This window comes from Onychomys torridus, chromosome 8, assembly GCF_903995425.1.
Source record: "Onychomys torridus chromosome 8, mOncTor1.1, whole genome shotgun sequence".
In the NCBI taxonomy this organism is placed as follows: domain Eukaryota; kingdom Metazoa; phylum Chordata; class Mammalia; order Rodentia; family Cricetidae; genus Onychomys; species Onychomys torridus.
This window is the reverse complement of record NC_050450.1, coordinates 72471569-72492437: the sequence shown is the minus strand read 5'-3', so window position 1 is coordinate 72492437 and position 20869 is coordinate 72471569. Positions and strand designations below refer to the sequence as shown.

The window sequence follows — 20869 nt, the reverse complement described above, 5'->3', positions numbered from 1 at the left end:
AACAAAACAAAGACATGGACACTCGGGGAGAAGCACATTCAGAAAAAAAGAGGAATCTACAAGCAAGACATAGAAACAAAGAGAGATCAACTCACATGAAAGATGTACACCGAGTTACTAGCACAACCCTGGAATAGGTGAGGTAGAAAGTCATGTGTAGAGAGAACAGTGAGCAGAGACTAGAAAGAGTAAGGATATTAGAAGACAGTATTCAGGAGTGAGTCAGAGGCAGCAATCTGAGCAAGAGAGTTCTCTGATGGTTTCCCTTTTCATTCCTGATAAACCAGGGGACCAAAAGGGCATTCTTAATGAGTTTGCATGAAATTGGGTGTTTTCCAGCAATAAGACTTTGTACTTAAGAGGAACAGACATGAAGATAGTATACCAGGTAGAGTGGGATTAGGTAACCTCTACAAAGAACACTCCCTTCAACTAAAATGATCACCTTCTTTTGGGAACGAGCATTGTTAAGCTACAACAGAATCTCCCCTCAGTAACCAGGCTTTTCTCTAACAAGCAGCTCTATAGGCTAGGGAAGAGGTGAATACTGAATTTGATCAGAACAGAGTTTAAAGAAAGAAACCTCTAGTGTTTTCTTCTTGGCACAAATGAAACTAACAAGATGCACACAACCCCCTCAAACAGAAAACCTTTGCTGTTCAACAGCCTCCCTGTAACATACTGGGAGCGGGGTGGGGGTGTGTGTGGGGGTGGGGTGTGTGTGGTACACTAATGTAAGCATATACACTTCAGAAATACACTCTGTCCACATAGGAAAACATCACAGAAATACAGCGGTATGCATCATTTTAAAATTCTATCCTCATAGAAAATGGTGTCTAAAACTCTCTTCAATGTTCATCAAAATCTCATCCTTAGATAATATCCAAGGAGAAACTTAAAAAAATTAAGACTATCAGCCATTTTTCTAAGTGCAATAATCTTCAGTAGAGGCAATTCTTTACTTTCATTTCCAGGCTAGTACTATTTTGCCTTTCCTTACAAAGAAAAGCAAATGCAAAGGACACAGTTCAGAGGAAGGCAGAACAAGCTCCCACATCAAACAATTCCTGTGATTTCTGATATCCCCTCAAGCTAATTAGACAATGAAATTATCAACTTTTTTTTTAAAGTGGGAATGATAGGATTGGCCAGCCAGTCCCTATTCTTTCATTTAAAAGCCAAACCTTAAAAATAATTAAAAAGCACTTCTACTATACAAGTGTTTTTTTCCAGAGGTATATTTAGAGATTTCTCAAAACAGCAAAATTGCACATCCTCAACACTCCAACCAGCATTTAATCCATACTGTAAAAACAAGTGTCCTAAATACAGTTTCCAGTACAACTTGGCTTGTGTCTAGCTCTGCAAGAGCAGTCACCAAGCCACATAAGGGAGATCCATGAAAACCTACACTTTGAGTTAGTTTCACTCTCATAGGCGGTAACCTCACCATCTTTGTTTCCCTTTTAGAAGAGCCCTGTAAGCTTAGATGCATCACCATTCTCTGAGAGATAAGGTACATGGCCGAGTCATTCATTTCCCCAGCAATCCATCTCTGCACCCCAAATCATTTTACCACACATTATTTGAGTACTTCCACTATACAAGCATTCTTTTTCAGAGGTATATATACTTAGAAATTTCTCAATTAAAATTGCACATCCCCAACACCTCAACCAGTGTTAAAACCATATTGTAGAGTAAAATAACAGAAACCAGTACACTTAGAACAGCTTCCTGTTTGAGACCAGATCTCTTCACATATCAAAAGCTAGGACAAAACAGGTGCACTCAATTTTCAGTCTTTCTAGAGAGAAACTAGAATATGATATCTATATACATTATATATACTACATATCACACACATATAATACATAGATATGTGTTAATATATGTATAATTATATACAATACACACACACACAAGACTTGGAATCATGCCTGGTCTACAAGTAGGTATTCAAAATATTTAATTGAATGAAATGAATGAATGAATAAATGAATGGGTAAGCAAGTCAATGGGTAAACACAAGCGGAGAAGACACACTGAGGAAGGCATGGACTGAAGGCTGCCCTCTAGTTGGGACCTTGAATTAAAAAATCACACTTTTTAATCATTAAACAATCTCATATACTTGTCCCAAACCCTGGCAACTTACTTTGTTGAGGGCACCAGCTCCTGTCAGAATTAAGTGAGAATTCTCAACCTGGATGGTTCTTTGCCCCAGCCGGACAAGGTAAGCTCCAATACCAATGGCCCGGCATGTAACCTTAAAAAAAAGAATAAATTCTGCATGTAACTTATTTATGTCCTCTCTCAAGCTTACAAAAACAAAGGCACAGACTAAATGTAAAAAATTCATGTGAACAAAAAATATTGCTTTTTATTAAGTCTAATAACATATAAAATCCCCACCCAATTTCCACGTCAAATAGGAGATAAAATTCATCAAATAATTTAAGTATTAGATGCTCCAGAAATCATGGTTCCTTTATTTGCCCATTTCACAGATGCCTGTTTCCCTCATAACATGCACAAATAAGTAAAGTACTAAGAAATTCAAGCTGTTAAAAATCTGGTAGAATATTTAGAGAAATAAGAATGAAACTAAATGCTGAAATAAGCCTAGTTTTGTTTGGGAAATTTATATCATCCCATGTTGCTGTTTATTGTGTATGATTATAATAAATTTGTAGATGCATCATTTTCAGGAAATAATGTCATTTAGGACTGAACAGCAGTGAGGAAGGGCAGTAATAAACCTAGTCATACACTCAGCTTTTCAATATATTTCATAACTTGTCGGGAATGGGGGATACAGATCAATGATAGAGAGCACTGGTCTAGCTTATGTGAGGCCCTAGGTTCAACACCCAGCATTGAAAGGAAACATCATTGTAGGAGTATTTACCAGGCTGATGGTAATGATCTCATCATAAGCCAATGAGGATTCTCCAGCAATCATTCCAGATCCCCGAAGGTTCTCTGCTCCAAGTCCTTCTTCTTTCCCAATAATATCTGTTATCTTGTATCTATTGGATACAACCATGCCAAATCACAAAGGTTAAACACAGTCATAGTAATTCATAAACAGTACAACAACCATTACAAGATTATTTAATACAAATGCTTTAATTCTATTTACATTCTTTCTACCTAAGCATCTCCATGTTAGCTTGGATATTACTTACTTGAGAGTGATATTCTGTAAAGGAACAACAAACCCTGGAATTTAGCAGTTAGGTTAAAGTTAATTACTACAAACAGTGGTATGGCTCAGGATAATTTCTGTAAAATGGGGATCATTGTATCTACTTCTAAGGTATGGAAGACACAACAGGTAAAGCAACAAGATGGCATGACACATCTCAGATTTTAAAAGCCTTTTCTTTCATCCTTGGACACATTTAAAAAGAGCAGGGCCAGAATATGCCATAACCACTAAATTATTTTGGACAACTTTATATAGGTGTTATACACACACACACACACACACACACACACACACACACACACACACACAAGTACAAATAGAGAAAAAATGGAAATTCTTATCTCTTTCCTTTGCAAAAATTAGAATAAAGAGGAAGGTATTTCCCCCCTTACAAATAGCAAGTATATTGGTAAGGGGTCCTGGCTATGGTTCTTTGAAGGGACTGGTGTGATGTATGCACAAGTGAAATGCTGACCAAGTTGCCCAGAAAACATCCAGTGGGTCTAGTGGGAGTCACTCATCTCCCTGTCTTCCCAGCAGGGGATTAGGAGAGGTAGCTGACAGTAGTAAATGGAGATGGGGAAAAGAGCTAATAAAAGGAAGGCTCCACAGCACCACACACATGCACAAATACATACGTACACACACACACAGACACACACACACACAGACAGACACACACACACACACACACACACACACACACACACAGACACACAGACAGACACACACACACACACACACACACACACACACACAGACACACACACACACACACAGACAGACACACACACAGACAGACAGACAGACACACACACACACAGACACACACACACACACAGACAGACAGACACACACACACACACACACACACACACACACGGAAAGTACAATGCTGGAAGCAGAGATGGACATGAATGACTTATTGTTCCTGGCACAGGGCAGGAATTATATTCTATTTTAATTTTTATAAACTAAAATAATAAAATAACCGCTCCATAATGGCTCTTAAACTACCCATCCCTGTATTTTTCTGCTCCTTTCTGTCCATCCCTTCACTGATTCCATTTTTTTGTCTTAGCTGTGGTCTGTGACTGTATCTCTGCTTCTCAGATTGCACTAGCTTTCTATTTTTAGCTTCTCCCAATACCGAGTAATTCCCAATTCCTTTTCTTCTATACATCTGGACTTCAGATTCTAGAGTTATGTTACAAGAGACATGGAGAAGCTGGCAAAACTCCACTATGCCCACACCACGTTCAAGGCATCCCAAGGCACCACAGTGAACCCCTAGGGACATTGCAGTATTTTTTTAGAAAAATACTATGACATGTGACATCTGTTAGACCCTGTGTGAATGATTAGCTTAACACAAGATAGAATATTGTCAAAAGAAATGCAGCACTATCTTTACAAAGACAGGTGTTTGCAGTTTCTGTAGAACAAATGCAAGTTTTGCACAAAAAAAACCAAGAAATGAAGGTGGTTATATGCAAGGTGACTTCAAGGTCTGAACAGTCTGCAAACAGTCATCACACTATTCCTAAGTTACTGTAATTACTTAAGAATTAGCTAGGTTCTAGTCTCAGAGGTATGAGGTATGAGAAATAGGAGTTCAAGACCATCCTAAGCTACATAGTGGATTCAAGGTTAGTCTGGGGTACATGAAACCCAGTTTCAACACTCCCCAAGCCCCTACCTAGAAAAACAAAACTCAGATTTTTTTTCCCAATTCACATGCATTACTTTAGTGGAGTGATTATTAACCTCATAGGACAAAAACATTTAGATGCTGTTTGCATTTAACTACTTAATTAAAAACAAAAACAACTATTAGGTCTCTGTTTAGTTCAGAGGTGCTGTGAAAAAAATTTAAAATACTAAATGTACCATAAGCCGGGCAGTGGTGGTGCATGCCTTTAATCTCAGCATTCAGGAGACAGAGGCAGGCAGATCTTTATGAGTTCGAGGCCAGCCTCGTCTACAGAAAGTTCCAGGACAGCTAAGGCTACAACAGAGAAACTCTGTCTTGAAAAACAACTAAAAACTAACCAACTAGCTGGGTGGTGGTGGCACATGCCTTTAACCCCAGCACTTTGGAGGCAGAGGAAGGTAGTAGATCTCTGTGAGTTCGAGGCCATCCTGGTCTACAGAGTGAGTTCCAGGAAAGGTGCAAAGCTACACAGAGAAATCCTGTCTCGAAAAAACTAGAAAAACAAAACAAAACAACTAACCAACCAAACAAACCCAAAATATGCCATGAACTAAGTCTGAAAACCTATGGTATAATTATAAAGAAATATAAAATACACTTACATAAATAGAAAAACACGCCATGTTTCTTTTTAGGGAAATTAAAGAGAACGATGTCAGATTCTTATAAATTACATATGTAAACAAATATAACCCAAATTAAAGTCATTATGGAAACTTGTTGGTGATCAAAACATGTGCTACGCCATGGGTTTGTTCTGCAGCACCACAAAAACAAAAAACAAACAAAAAACCATACAAGCCAATTACAACTTGGAAAAAAGATAATGTGAGAAATATGTCACATAGCAATAGTTAAAACAGTGTGGGAATGGCCCAAGAATGTAAGAACTAGTCAATAAATAGTACAGGAATTAACATTCTAGAAAATACTGTCAGAGAGATTATCAAAACGTCCATCCTCACTGGTAATCAAAAATGCTGTTTTGAAAATAATACTCATTTTGTAATACAGTAATTATTGTTTTATTAGCAATAAATAAAACACAGTAATGACAGAGCACCATTAAAAGAAGTGTTATCCCATACTCACTGCTTGGAGATGCAGATCTTGGGAAGGCAATTTGAAAAATTTTAAAAACCTTTAAATATGCACTTTTGACTTATAAACATCTAGAAAATAACCCATAAGGTTCTATGATACCCTGTGTGCTTCAACATCTCCCACCCCTTCCTTGCAAAAGCCCTCAAGTATGAAACAGTTCCTGCAGTTCATGTGCTGCATTCTTTTTTCAAGTGATCAAGCTGTTAGGGCACAAACACTTAAGGCTGCTGCATTTAACTACTTAAACAGAAACATTAGTGTATGTTTTAACTCATGGATACAGTGGGAAAAATTTGGCATATTAAGGGTGCCATGAACAAAGAAAGCTTGAGAATCTAATTAGGAACAATCCTAAAAGTGTCTGTAAAGGAATATTCAGCTCAGAGATGTAATAATGAAAAGCTGGAAATGGCCTGCATGTTCAAAGAATTAATATTCATTATGATGAAATATTATGCAACTATTAAACTTCATGTTTATTTCTAAAGGAAGATTAGCTTTATTTGTAATGTAACTCTAATCTGAATATAAGAAATTTCCCTAAAATAAATTTTAGTTCAAAGGATGAATTTAAAAGAAATTCTTATCTATTATAATCGCAATTACATAGAAAGAAGATAACGAACATAGAAAAGACAGTAAGAATAGCATAAATTTATAATTGTGGCTTTAGTGCAAGCCTGTGGCTGGTGTTTTTACTTTTTCTTCAGAATTATTTACACATTTCATTTTTTCTCAAATGAGTACGTAATATAAATATTACCTAAGAGCCTCCATCAATAGCAGGGTACTTCAGGTAATAAGTAGTAAGCTAAGGCACAAATCTAAGATGTCTAGATTATGCAAGAGAGCTTTTCAAGGTTGGAGGAGCACAAATGTAAGGAAATAGTCTCTTGCCTTTGAGAATCATGGACAAATCCGTCTGAAATATAAATACCCACCTGGATTCTCCTTCATCCTCCACATGTTCACAGTGGACAGAATTGAGAGCACTGACTCTTTTATAATCCTGGGGTGTCAGATATAAATACTTGTATCCCTGCGAAGCACAAACAGTTTTTAACTCATTATCTGCCATTTTCACATAACCAAGACAGAGTCCAACATATAATGAAGATTGTTCTAAAGCTAGCTTTAAATGGTAAATTATTTGAGTTACTGTCTAACAGAACACTAGCACAGGCAGTTTGAAAATGAAGTTCCTATATTTTAGTCACTGACTGTCTGCCCTTGAAACAAGATACCCTATAGTTAAAATTTCAGTTAAAAAAATGTTCCATTCATTTCACTTTTCAATAGGGTTAAAGGGTCATTTCTGGGTCTTTAGTGACACTCTAAAGTTATCAACACGGGATTCAGGAATTGTATGAATTACTGCTCCTCACTCAAATCTATATCATCATCAAAATAGAGAGGGGTATGACTGAAAGGATCAAAAATCTGGGAAATTAATACTAAAACCAGAGGTCTAAGCAGTACAAACAGTCTGAGCACAGAATTTATACTTCTGAATTTTTCAATAAATAAGTTCTATTTATATTCAAAAACTGTATTAATATTTAATGGTTTATTTGCATACATACACGTACAAACTTACAATTAAGGCAAAATACCATGTTATACATGTTTAACATGCTATATGTATTTTCAAATTAGCAAAAAAATTTTTTTTGGCTTTTTTTTTTTTTTTTTTTTGGTTTTTTGAGACAGGGTTTCTCTGTGTAGCTTTGGAACCTGTCCTGGAACTCGTTCTGTAGACCAGGCTGGCCTCAAACTCACAGAGATCTGCCTTCCTTTGCCTTCCCGAGTGTTGGGATTAAAGGCATGCACCACCACCACCCAGCTAAATTAGCAAATTTTTGCACACTGACATGTGGCACAACCATTATGACTAATTCTAAGTACTTATATTACCCAAAAGAAACACAAACTTGCTAGTAGTGACTGTTACTGATTTTTTTTTTTTTTTTTTTTAAGCTGAGGATAGAACCCAGGGCCTTGCGCTTGCTAGGCAAGCACTCTACCACTGAGCTAAATCCCCAACCCCGATTGTTACTGATTTACATATACTTTATAGATGAAGTTTAATAAACTATAATTTACACTCACTAAAATCCATTATAAACTATATTTTCGAGGCATTGTCTGGCTATGCTTCCCATGCTGGCCTTAGCTCCAGAGGACTTAGGATCACAGATTTCAGCAACTATATTTGGCTTTAATCATAATCTGATGAATTCTGATAAATGTGTATACTTGTATAAGCAACACCACAATCAAATTAAGGAACATTTTTTATTATAATTTGAAATAGTCTTTTTTTTAAAAAAGATTTATTTATTTATTATATATACAGTGTTCTGCCTACATGTAGGCCTGCAGGCCAGATCTCATTAGGGATGGTTGTGAGCCACCATATGGTTTTTGGGATTGAACTCAGGACCTCTGGAAGAGCAGTCGGTGCTCTTAACCGCTGAGCCATCTCTCCAGCCCATGAAATAGTCTTAAATATAAGGACCTGAAAGGTAGGAAAAGAAACTAAGAAAAAGGAGCCATGAAGGTAGATAGAAAACCAAGAGAAAGAAGTATTTTAAAAGATAAAGCAGGAAACAATGGTGTCAAATGCTGCTGAATCATCAAATAACTACTACGATAAGGACTGAGAATTCAATGTCGAATTTGCAACACACAATTTCTGGTGACCTTGACAAAAGCAACTCGATTATAATGGTTCAGGTACAAGTTTCATAGAAAGGGGTTCAAAAAAATGAGAAGACAGCCTGGAGACAACAAGAGCAGACAACTCTTTGAAGAAATTTTGCTCTAAAGGAAAGAAGGATAGGAGTGAGTTACTTGAGGGATATATATCTGTATGTAAAGGAGAGTTCCAGTAGAGGGAGAAGGCAATGAGCCAGAAGTGAGAAGATCCAGGGTATAAAGGGAAGGATGCCTTTGGGAAGGGGTGGGTATGGTTCAATTAAAGCTCAGAAGTAAGGTAGAGAGGAGTGGAGGCAGACACAGGAAGTGCTCATCTAAACATCAAGCTGGAGTTTTTGCCTGTTTTCATTGTCTTGCAGCACTGGGGATGAACCTGGGGTAGAAGCATCTTAGGAAGCAAGGACTGATACCGAGTAGGAAGGAAGGTAAGAGAAAAGGGTGGAGAGGTCCTGAGGAAAGAAGTGTGAAACCATCATCCAACAGTTTAGTAAGCTCATATTTAAAAAGCAGGACCAGTCAGAGAACATTTCTCTCCATCTGTGTTCAGCTGCGCAGGTGCACATGTGGAAGAGGTGGACGAAGTTAGTTTTAAAAAAAAGTTTTATTTCTAAAAGCATAGAGTAAACAATGAACAGAAACACAAAAAAGGGATAATTATAATGTTATTATGATGAACCTTGGAATTTAAAACAAGCTGAACGAGCTGGGTACAGGCCTTTAATTCTAGCAAAGCAAGGCAGACCTGTAAATTCAAGGACAACTGGGTCTACATAGTGCGTCCCAACCAAGCTATAGCTACATACAGAGACCTGTCTCAAAACAAAACAAAACTAAACTAAAACAACAAAACCGTCCCCCAAAACAACAACAAAAACAAACCAGAGACTGAGCACATGGAACCCATATGATGACTTCCCGCCAGTCCAGACTTGCCCCACTGTTTGCTGCTACATAGGTGTGTAGGAGACCCTCTGACTTGGCGAGTTCAGAAGCACTGAGGACAACAGGATGGAAGGCAGCACAGAAAGAGATGCTTGAAACATATTCTAGAGAAACTGAGCAAGGATGGGACCATTAGAGGAGAGAATCTTCCCCAGTTATAGAAAGGATCATCTATATGAATAGAGCATTCCCCAAGAATGATCACATGACAAAGCAGCATTGGAGAAAGTAACAATATACCAGATTAAAAGACACAAAGTGGGAAAGAGAGGTCTCCAGGGGTTAAAAGCACTTATTGTTACTGCTCTTCTAGAACCTAGGTTTAATTCCCAGCACTTACACGGCAGCTCACAAGTGGCTGTGACTCCAGTTCCATTATTGTCCACAGGCACATGTACACACATGGTATACATTCATATATACCACATGCATATACATTTTATGTGTATGAAATAAATAAATTTGGGGACTGGAGAGAACTAGAGTTCAGTTCCTAAATCTATGTTGGGCAGCTCACAACTGCCTGTAACTCCAGCTCCAACTCCAGGGGAATCTGGCCTCCAAGGGTACCTGCACAGATGCACCCCCGCACCCCCACAGACACACACAATAAAAAATAAAGTGAATTTTCCTTTTTTAAAGATGCAAAGAGAAAGAGGCTATGATTAAAGGGTAGGGAATAATAAGAAGTAGCATGATAGGGTGAGACTTTAAGATGGGATTCACCCACTGCACACCACCACCCAGGGAAAAAGGAAAAGGGTCTGGAAGTGGCAGATAAATAGCACAAGGGAAGAAGAAAACAGCCCCTACTTGGGAAGGAAACAAGGGAATTAGTGTCTCTAGAGACAGTTTCCAAGTAGAAAAGCAAGCTTGAGAAGAACTGATGATGTAAGAGATTTTGATGGTGACTAGTAACTGCTCGTAAGTCCCGGAAGCCACAGTGGAATATTTTAAAGATAGATATTTTGGGTTTACCATATGTCATGCTAAATGCATTGTTATTATTTCAACCACAGAAACAGTCACCTGTGTAAAAGCTGGAGGAAAAACCAGATGGACATACTGAAAACCTGTCTCTTAACATGCTGTTTTGATGTTGTCTGTTTCTCAGTGTGAAGACTAGACTCAGAACCTCGAGCATTTGAAGCAAGTGTTTACCACTGGGCTGTACTTGAGCTCTTAAGTTTTTCTTGTTTTGTTTTAAATTACATTTATTTTATGTATTATGTGTATGGGAGTGGGTGTGCATGTGAAGGTCAGAGAACTTATGATAATTGGCTCTTTCCTTCTACCACATGGATCCACCTTACCTTCAGCCATCTCACTGGGCCCTAAGGAATTTTCTTAAGTAATTTTGTAAATGTGGCCTTTTAAACTTAAACCTCTTCCTTTCTTCCTCTCACACACATGAACACATCCTCATGCACAAACATGAAGTATTGTCTGCTTGTAGGCTGTACCTTGTAGGGATCCTCTGGATCTACCCAGGCCACGTGGAACATATGACGAATTTCTTCTGCTAATCCAATTCTAGCTCCACTGTTGGCTGCCACATAGATGCGCGGAATGCCTTCTGCCCTGGCAAGCTCAGAAGCTCTGAGAAAGAGCAAATCCTCTTGAGGCCCAAAGGACCCAATCCGGTATGTAATGTCATTGCCTATGACAATGATATCTCGGCCATCAGGATATTCAGGGCTTTTAAGGCTCATTTTCCAAGCTACCATGCCAATCTACAAAGACAGAAACAAATGAATACAGTTTGTTACATGCATTTGCTTTTCAGGTCCCTTGAAGGTAAGACCCTAGATTTAGCAACATCCTTCAGAAGGTATGCACTGTGAAAGAACCAAGCTCCTTCATGGAAAACAGAAAAACATTCTAGGACACTGCTTCACATTATTACAGTGTATTCCAAAGTTGTCTCAATTCTTCAATGGGTTTAACTTAAAGAAAATGGGAAAAACTCCACATCTAAATGCACTCAGCATTACATGTTGAAGAATTCTATGGCAGCGGACATAAGTCCAGAATGCCCATTTTACCAAACTGCACATTAAGATACTATTTTCAGCTTTAGTGAGATTTGTTTCAAGAAATCTTTAGTACATAAAAGATAGATCGAGCATCACCTCTCACAGACTGTCCAACTTTTGTGATCTGAGGCCTTTTTATTTTCCTCTATGAAAGACAGAAAGATTCTTCCTGGCTCAGTCCAGGTATTTTCCATTTCTGCAAGGATTTACTATTGCTCAGCACTATATCTTTGAGAGCAACTCTTGCTGCTTTCTTCAGCTCCAGAAAACCAAAGGATGCACAGAGCTAATCTCTTGATGCATGATGATGTATGTAAATCTCTATTCTCTGTTCAGTGGCATCTGACCAGCCACACAAATGACACGGACTTGAAAGACAGAGGTGACATGTCTCTTCTCAAACTCTCACAGCCCTCTCCTTTTTAATCCCCTTCTATATGAGAGCTAGTCAATCCTACTTGTGTATTTGCTAGTCTCATTTCTTTCCTATTCACTTACACCTCAGTTACAGCTGCAGTTTTTCATGTCTGCCTGTCTGTTTCCCATATACCTGGATAAGTAATGCTTTCCATTCTTTTCCTCTCTATTTTTCCTGTCTCCTGCTTCCCTCCCTACCCCCACTACTCATGCCCAAACACAAAGCCTACCGGATGAGCATTTCTGGTCCTGCCTAATGGAGCCCAGCCACATCTGCAGCCTTGGTCCCTCATCCCCAGGCTGCTGCATATCACCTCATTGGGGAACTGGCCATCAAGAAGGGCCATTAACAGATGTAAATAGCAGCATCCCTGGAAAGCCACATGCATCACCCAGATTCAACTCGGCCAGTGATCATAAGCTCTGAGTACACATTCCTCAATCCAATTGCACATCCACTGTAATCAGGCTGGTTGAAGCTTTCTACATAGCTATTTGTGATTCTCTGCATTAAGAAATATATATGAAACATCCCTGATAAATATAAGCTATTTAATATATCATACCATTGGCCAAACACAAAATGGATGTAATATAGGAGAAAAATTCCAATCACTTTCTGAGATAAAGTATTACTCTATCCGCTCAGTAAAGACACATAAGAGAAAAGAAGCCTACCATCTGAATGCAGCACAGAGAAACCCCAAATATCAGGATAATTCTGGATTTAAAAACAAACAAAACAAACAAACAAAAAGACAAGAAGTCTTTAATATAATGCATGTGTGGTGAGAAATATTTTTCCACAATTTCAAGTACTGTTTTAGCTAAACCACTCATTTGTTTTTCAGAAAAGAAAAGCTATTCACTGTCTACTTTCTTCTAAGTATATTTGTAGTTAGGAAGATTGGGTTTTACACCAAATTCTATGCTATATTAACCTTAGCCACCTAGGCCAGCTTATATACAAGCTCTGAAGAATCTAGTTGGGCATTTGTGTGTTAATGTAAACACTGTGACTGTGCAGCACTAGGCAAGCAGATAATACTCTTATCTTTCCTTATTATCTAGGGACTCCTGAGTCACTTGGGCAGTCAGTTCAGAAACTGGCCAGGTCATTATGCTTGCAAAATTGACTTCTAATTAGGTATCAACACAACAGCACCAAGAACAGTTTTTTCCCCTCTTCAGTTTTTAAGGCAGGTCAGCTTTGGATGACTTGGAACTTGTTATGGAGTCCAAGTTGGCCTGAACTCACAATCCTCTCACCTTAGCCTCCTGTGTGTTGAGATTATAAACACACAACACTCAATCTGGCTTTACATGTTACTCATTCTTTTATCAATGTCTTTCTTTCATTGATCAGCCCCCACTCCCTACCTCCTACATTAAATGTACCACAACAGAATTGAGAGTGTTAGGCCAGTCTCAGTACAGTAAAGGTCTTTACAAGAAAATATTCAGTTTGAATTAGCACAATGAACACATGAGGAGCCATCTGTGGTTCGATTAACATTAAAATTTGGATTTCATTGCTAATCAAACAGTAGGGCATATAAGGGTAAACATGGGCTTTGGAGTCAACCAAACTTAAGATCTAAATCGAGTATCTATGATTTATTAGCTTAGTGACCTTGGTATATATTTAACCTTATTGAACTTCAATGTCCCTACATGAAAAACAAAGAATACCCATGAGTTTGATGAATTACTGGAAGTAGGACTCTGTATTAAATCCAACATACAAAGCTTGCCCTTTTCTTTTCTCTCCCTCAATCTGAATCCTACCCATTTCAAAGTTTTATTCAAACTCCATTTCTTTATTAAAGCTTCTCCATCCTAAAGTATTCTCTGATCTCTTACTAAGATCTTCATGTAGAGAATCAATTTGGTAATAGATACCACCTAGAACTAACTACCTTCCCACCCCACCCCGGTAACATTTCATTTTGTAGCTGAGGCTGGCCTAGAACTCATTATGTAGAACAGGGTTATCCTCAAACTCATGGTAATCCTCCCATCTCAGCCTCTTGAATTCTGAGGTTGCAGACATGTGCCATCACTCACAGAACAGTCATTTCATTAAAACAAACAAACAAAACTAGTTGGAAAGACTTGGTAAACAGTCAACACTGTGGGTTAAAACATTGGTCATGACCAACATTGAAAGATTACAGATTAAGAGTACTAAGTACCATTAAGTGAACTTATAAGGTAAGAATAATAGCTATTGCCAAATAATATCTACCGCATGCTGCATTGCACTGGAAGTTGACCAACAACTTGACAGTGATTTAGAGATTAAATGAATAAGTCAAGATGTCTTGGTCCAAATATCAGCTTCATACTAGTTGTAAAACCTTGTATACAACCTTTGACAGCCTCACTTTCCCTAACTATAAAATGGAACTTTTCTTAAGGGATTGTTGTGAAAAGCACATTAAAGTAGTATAGAGCTTTGTACATAAATGCTCTCAATGTAGCTTTTACTATATTACAAAGGTAGTTGTTACTTCCACAAGGAAACTGGAGCACAAGGTAACTTTGTCAGGGGGAGGTTTGCTGGGGAATCAACCCATGGCTCCACCCATACTAGGTACACACACTACCACTGAGCTATATCCTCAGCCCAGCACCTTGTTTTTATAGCTAGTGTGAATTATTTATTTTTTAAGGTAAGGCTAACAGAAAAAGAAATGCTTTTTTGTTTTCTTGGTTTTTCGAGACAGGGTTTCTCTGTATAGCTTTGGAACTTGTCCTGAAACTCACTCTGTAGCCCAGGCTGGCCTTGAACTCACAGAGATCCACCTGCCTCTGCCTCCCGAGTGCTGGGATTAAAGGCATGTGTCACGACCGCCTGGCCTGTTTCTTTACTAGAGAAATTATAAAAGTATATTTCAGAATATTATTGTTGTCTTTAGCTGAATGCAATATGGATGATGAATTGCAGCACAGACACAAATGTCACTGATCCCTAACTGTAATGTGGATTAGATCCTGGAATAGAAAAAGGACATTATTAGAAAAGACAATTGTGAAATTTACAACAAACCTGTTAATAATGACAATTTCTTCATTTTGATAGTTCTACTATGATTATATGAGGTTAATACAAGGGGATGTAAAGAATACATAGTTCGGAGCTGGAGACATGGCTCAGCATTTAAGAGCACCTGCTCTTCTTCCAGAGGACCCAAGTTCAATTCCCAGCACCCACATGGCAGCTCACAACTGCCTGTAATTCTACCTCCATAGGATCCAATAGACATACATATAGGCAAAACACCAGTGTACATAAAAAATAAATTAGAAAAAAGAATATATAGTTCAGTGGTAGAGTGCACATTACAGCACACACATGCATGCAAGTGTGTAGGGTAGTTGCATGAAAAAAAAGAACTCTCTACACTGTTTCTGTGACTTTTCTGAATCTACAATTATTTTACAATAGTGTAAACCTGTAATTCTAGACTAGCCTGGGCTTCTGCTATGCCTACTTCTCTCACTGTACTGTGTAGAATAACTGTTTTCTTACACACACACACACACACACACACACACACACACACACACACACACACACACCCTACCTTTTTTGAAGCAAAGTAAATTGGATAGTTGGGTCTCTGTTAGTATTCTGAATAGCATTACAATCATGAAACTGTTAACTGCATGGTCCCGACAGTCAAAACATCTAAGATGTTCAAAGATGGAGCAAGAACAAAGTACAAAGAAGGACATGCTACTGGGATTTAGTGTGTGTACGAATTATGGGTGAAGACATGTCAAAAAGAGGAGAAATGTAGAGTCTCTGTCAGGGAAGAAATGTTTAGCCAATTTAAGAATTCTTGATTGTTTATATATTTCAGCCTCAAAAACGAAGTGATGGCTTTGAAGATTATGAATAGCATTTAAAACTATGATGTAGCACACAATTAGAAAAGAACACAAAAATCCATGCATATCATAACTGTAATAGGCAAAGCACTGTGGTAGTTAAGGATATAGACTCAGAAGTCAGATTCTTAGAAGCTGAGTGTATTGGTACACGCCTGTAATCCTAGTATTTGGGAGGCAAGAAGACTGAGTTACACTGCAAGACACCTCTATAAGCCCAGCCTTTAGGAGGCAGAGGCAGGAGGATGGCTTTAAGTTCCAGGCCTGTAAGGGTTATAAAGCAACGGCCTGTCTAAAAACAAACAGAAAGAACTATCTTAGGCTGTTGGGAATATCATTTTGTTTTTAAAAGAAGTGCTCTGTGGTGCTGTGGTAGAATGTAAACATATGTATACACAGGTTTATACAATATTAATATCTCTACCTGAGAAGAAACTGCTTCTCAGTGTTTTTCTGGTCTGATGGTTAAATACATATTTATACTTTTAAAGTCAATATTTGTATAATAGGCACAAGAACAGTGCCTATCAGCTAAATACATATTTAGGACTGTACCACATGTATTACAAACATGTACTAAAATCGAAAGCTTATATTTATACAGAGCCTTTCATCTTGAAGGGGACTAAAGAGCTTACAAACATATGTACATAAAAGGGTGTTAGTACTGATAGGCAGGCAAGGTATCAGTTCTCCACTTCCCTATGTCTCTTAGCAGTCCTGGATAGGAATACACACAGTGTCAACAGACCCAGGCCTATAACAGCTGCGCAGACATTAACACAATAATCCAGTTGTGACACACAGGCACTGGGAGGATGGCAGCTGGAAAACAGCAACTGCTTGCCTTCCTCTGTGCAGAAGCACCATGGCCATTTCCAGCTTGGTGTTTTTAAATTATTCGCTACCAAACTCAACTAATCACTTGACAAAATTGAATTTGATACCGAAAATGGTTTCTGAATGTAAAACACTTCGTCTGATGACTGAACACTAGGTTGAAAAAATGCTTCCTCTTTCCCTTGATTTAAAGAGGGGGGTGAGGGGCAGAGTTACAACAGTCAGGAGAAAAGACTCAACATATTCTAAGAATAGCTTTGTCTCAGAGGATTCAGAATTACATCAAAAGACAGTTATATCCTCCCTTCCCCATTTAATTAGGACACCATAAGTTTTTCAGTCCAGTTACTCTATATATGTGGGTCTACACACAATGAAGATTTCATGTTAGTAACTGCAATTCTATAAGGATATACACAGCACAGCGATGTGATTAGGAATGTAGCACTCACTGACTTCAACTAAGCACAACCAGCCTTCTTTATTAACAGAATAACCACCAGGGGAAATTTATTTCATCACCGAGTCTTCTTTTTCTCCAATTCTTTTTCCATCTCATACTTTAGGTAGATGAAGTCTGGTAAAAATGAAACTCCAGGACTGAAGCCTGAAGAGGACAGAAAGGCTGCAGAAGCAACCGAAGGGCGACCTGTGGCCTGTCTGTCTGAGCGGGCGGCTTGCATCCAGTGAGTTTCCAAGTGGCTTCTTGGCACTGGCAGCACAAGCATTCTCTTCCCTGGTCAAAGCCCTGACTTATCACTTAAGAGTACATTTCCATTGATGTAGATAGCCACAAGTCAAGTTTTAAAGTTATATATATATACATATATACACATAGACACACACACACACATATATAAGACACACACACACACACACACACACACACACACACACACACACACACATAACCAAACTTCCAGTGAGCAGGTTTCTTAGGCTTAGGGTTATCAATTCAAGCTAATTATCTTATGGTGAGAAGGGGAGACAGACCAAAAGAGTTACAGTGAATAAGGTAAAGAGAAGTAGAAATAAGTGTTTATTTTCCTTATGCAAGTCCTAAGGAAGGAAAGAATTCTCTGGCTGCATTCTGATTCTGGAATAATGCTCAAATGAGGAAGGAGGAACTAGGGAGGGGAAAGCAAGCAGAAGAGAACAGTCTTATTTAACTGTTTTTATGTAGGTAAAATGATTTGTGCCATAGTATTTCCATAAGAAGTGGGACCATTATTTTCCTGTAGAAACACATTTGGTTTGAAAAGTATCACTGGACAAGACGTGAAAATCAAACCAAATGAATTATTCACAACCTCTGATCAGAGGTGATCATTATTTCTGATGCTCCAAACAGTGATTAGGATTCTACCCTGAGATGTCATTTTCTCACTGAGTAACACCAGTAATAGAGAAAGGCATTATCTATCTACCCATATATGTATTTTTTCTCCTGGGAGGACCCTGCTTTAATGTTACTATAACAGACACTAAAAAGACATGATAATATTAACATTTATTCTGGTGGTACCCATAAAGGCCATTAGTCTGACATACAGTGTCAACACTAATCATGACCCAAAATTAACACCAAAATTGACATCAACATTAATTGTACTATCAGTGTGACCAGAATGTACAAGTGCACAGAGGCATTTCCCAAAGCTGCTGTGTTGTCATAAAACTGTAACATTAAGTTCAACAGAAAATGTGAAGGAAAAGCTAAGGGGCAAAACATGACATCAGCTCCTGCCAGGGTGTGGAAGCAGCAAGGGAATCTTTGCCATAGATGCCTTTCTTCCCTCCACACTTTAAGCTCAGCTACAGCAACACTTCCCACATAGATTCAGGCATGGGCTGGAGTGGCTGAGGTGGGTATGTTTTGTCGTCTTCCATGTTGGTGTCACAACAGCTACTGGTCTAATCCTGCTGATGCCGGGAAGACAACTGGCTGCAGGCAACACAAAGAGCCCTCGGCTGTTACAGCGGAGGTGGGTGCTGACACAGCGTCACAAATGACAAAAACAAGACCTGAAGAGAATGAACTTGAACCGGAGTCTCTTTGGGGGTACCTATATCAAAATTTACCTTTTGTTCTTTTAAATATAGACATAGCAAATTAAAGCTATGCTTTAAGTTAGAAACTATCAAAAAGTGCAATAAAAATAACAAAATACAGAAAATATTAAAAGCTTTTAAAAGATTTTCATTTTGTTCTTTTCGAGACAGGGTTTCTCTGTGTAGTTTTGGTGCCTGTCCTGGATCTTGCTCTGTAGACCAGGCTGGCCTCGAATTCACAGAGATCCGCCTGGCTCTGCCTCCTGAGTGCTCAATTAAAGGTGTGTGCCCCAAAACAATGTGGTATTTGACTTAGTTTCTCCTGTTTGTGAAAACTATGCTGAAAATAGTTAATGCCTTTCCAATGCTATGTGACCTGCTGGATACGGCATGTTTCACTGCCTAATATCATGCAATCACATGAACTCAAGACAACTTTCTTGACAGCTGAAAACAGTTCTTATGCTTAATTTAAAAATGTAAAGCTACCTCAAACCCTTTCATTAAAAGCTGACATGAGGGGTTGGGGATTTAGCTCAGTGGTAGAGCACTTGCCTAGCAAGCACAAGCCCCTGGGTTTGGTCCTCAGCTCTGAAAAAAAAAGTTGACATGAGAGTATCATTGTTATAGGAAAAAATTTTCAACTATATGAAAATAAAACTAAAGATTACAATAATAATCTTGCACTAGGGAATAATTTCTCCTTGTAATATTTACAGACATAAGCCATACTAATTTTATATATCTATACTCAGTATTTTAGTTTTGATAAACATGCCATGGAATACATACACACCAGTGGTACTTGAGAAACAGCCTGGGAGTGAATGATACAGAAGTTAACCAAGTAGGCCACTGCAGTTCTAGAAGCATTGGGTGTCAACCACAGGGTCAGATGTTGACCTCTGGTATACCATGCATCATTCTTGAAAGTCATCTGCTGTTTCTTGTGGTTGTGGTGTCCTGACACAGGGTACTATGCACATCCTTTTTTTCCAGGAAAATCTTAAAACTTAGAATATATAAAAACCTCTGGCAAGAGCATTCTTCTAAGAAGCATCTCTAGGACTGACATCTGTACAGATATCAAGGTGAACCTAAAAGCTCTGCTCTAGTATACAATAGGAACTTTAGGATTTTTTCAGTTAATTAAGATCACTGAACTTTGGTTTGTTAACAATCAGTCAAAACCAACTAACCAACCTGATGAGAAATCTCCAACACCAGCAAAAGCTATTTAGAAGGAATTCTAAGAAAAGCACATACACCAAAAAGAACATTATTAGAAATTCATAAGTAATTCCATTTGGGCAGACTTATTTTTCAAAATTAGCCTCAAACATTTTCTAATGAAGGGATGGAAGATCATTTTAGACAAAGACAGAGCCAAATATGCGCACTTAGACTAGGGATAAAAGAAAAGTTGCTTTTTAAAAAAAAATATGTATCCCATATTTCTCTATAGTTAGATCTTCTATCTTGCTAAGCCCTGAGGCTGGAATTGAACCCACAGCTTTTTCCATGTCAGACGAGCACTTTATCACTGAGCTTCATTTGCTTCCTTTGGAAGGAGTCAGTGTTTTCTTCTTCCTTTAAAGCCCTTCATAGAAAATAAGGCTCTGGCCAGGTGGTGGTGGTGGCAGTGGCACATGCTTTTAATCCCAGCACTGAGGAGGCAGAGGCAGGTGGATCTCTGTGAGTTTGAGGCCAGCCTAGTCTACAGAGTGAGTTCCAGGAAAGGCACAAAGCTATGCAGAGAAACCCTATCTTGAAAAAGAACAGAAAGGAAAGGAAAGGAAAGGAAAGGAAAGGAAAGGAAAGGAAAGGAAAGGAAAGGAAAGGAAAGGAAAAAGAAAAGAAAAGAAAAGGAGGGGAGAGGAAGGGAGGGGAGGGCAGGGGAGGGAAGGGAAGGGAAGGAGGCTCTGTACTCAA

At 38.4% G+C, this 20869-nt stretch overlaps 1 protein-coding gene across 6 annotated transcripts in view; it reads right to left on the bottom strand.

Moving 5' to 3' along the window:
* Acaca (acetyl-CoA carboxylase alpha) overlaps window positions 1-20869 on the bottom strand; it is a 273401-nt gene that overhangs the window by 55116 nt on the left and 197416 nt on the right. For all 6 annotated transcript variants that reach the window (XM_036195670.1, XM_036195671.1, XM_036195674.1 and 3 more), the window contains 4 exons: window positions 11159-11428; window positions 6977-7074; window positions 2915-3035; window positions 2162-2272 (listed from right to left, as the gene is read on the bottom strand). In XM_036195670.1, the coding sequence (XP_036051563.1) occupies window positions 2162-2272; window positions 2915-3035; window positions 6977-7074; window positions 11159-11428 (600 nt within the window). The remainder of the gene's footprint in view (window positions 1-2161; window positions 2273-2914; window positions 3036-6976; window positions 7075-11158; window positions 11429-20869) is intronic.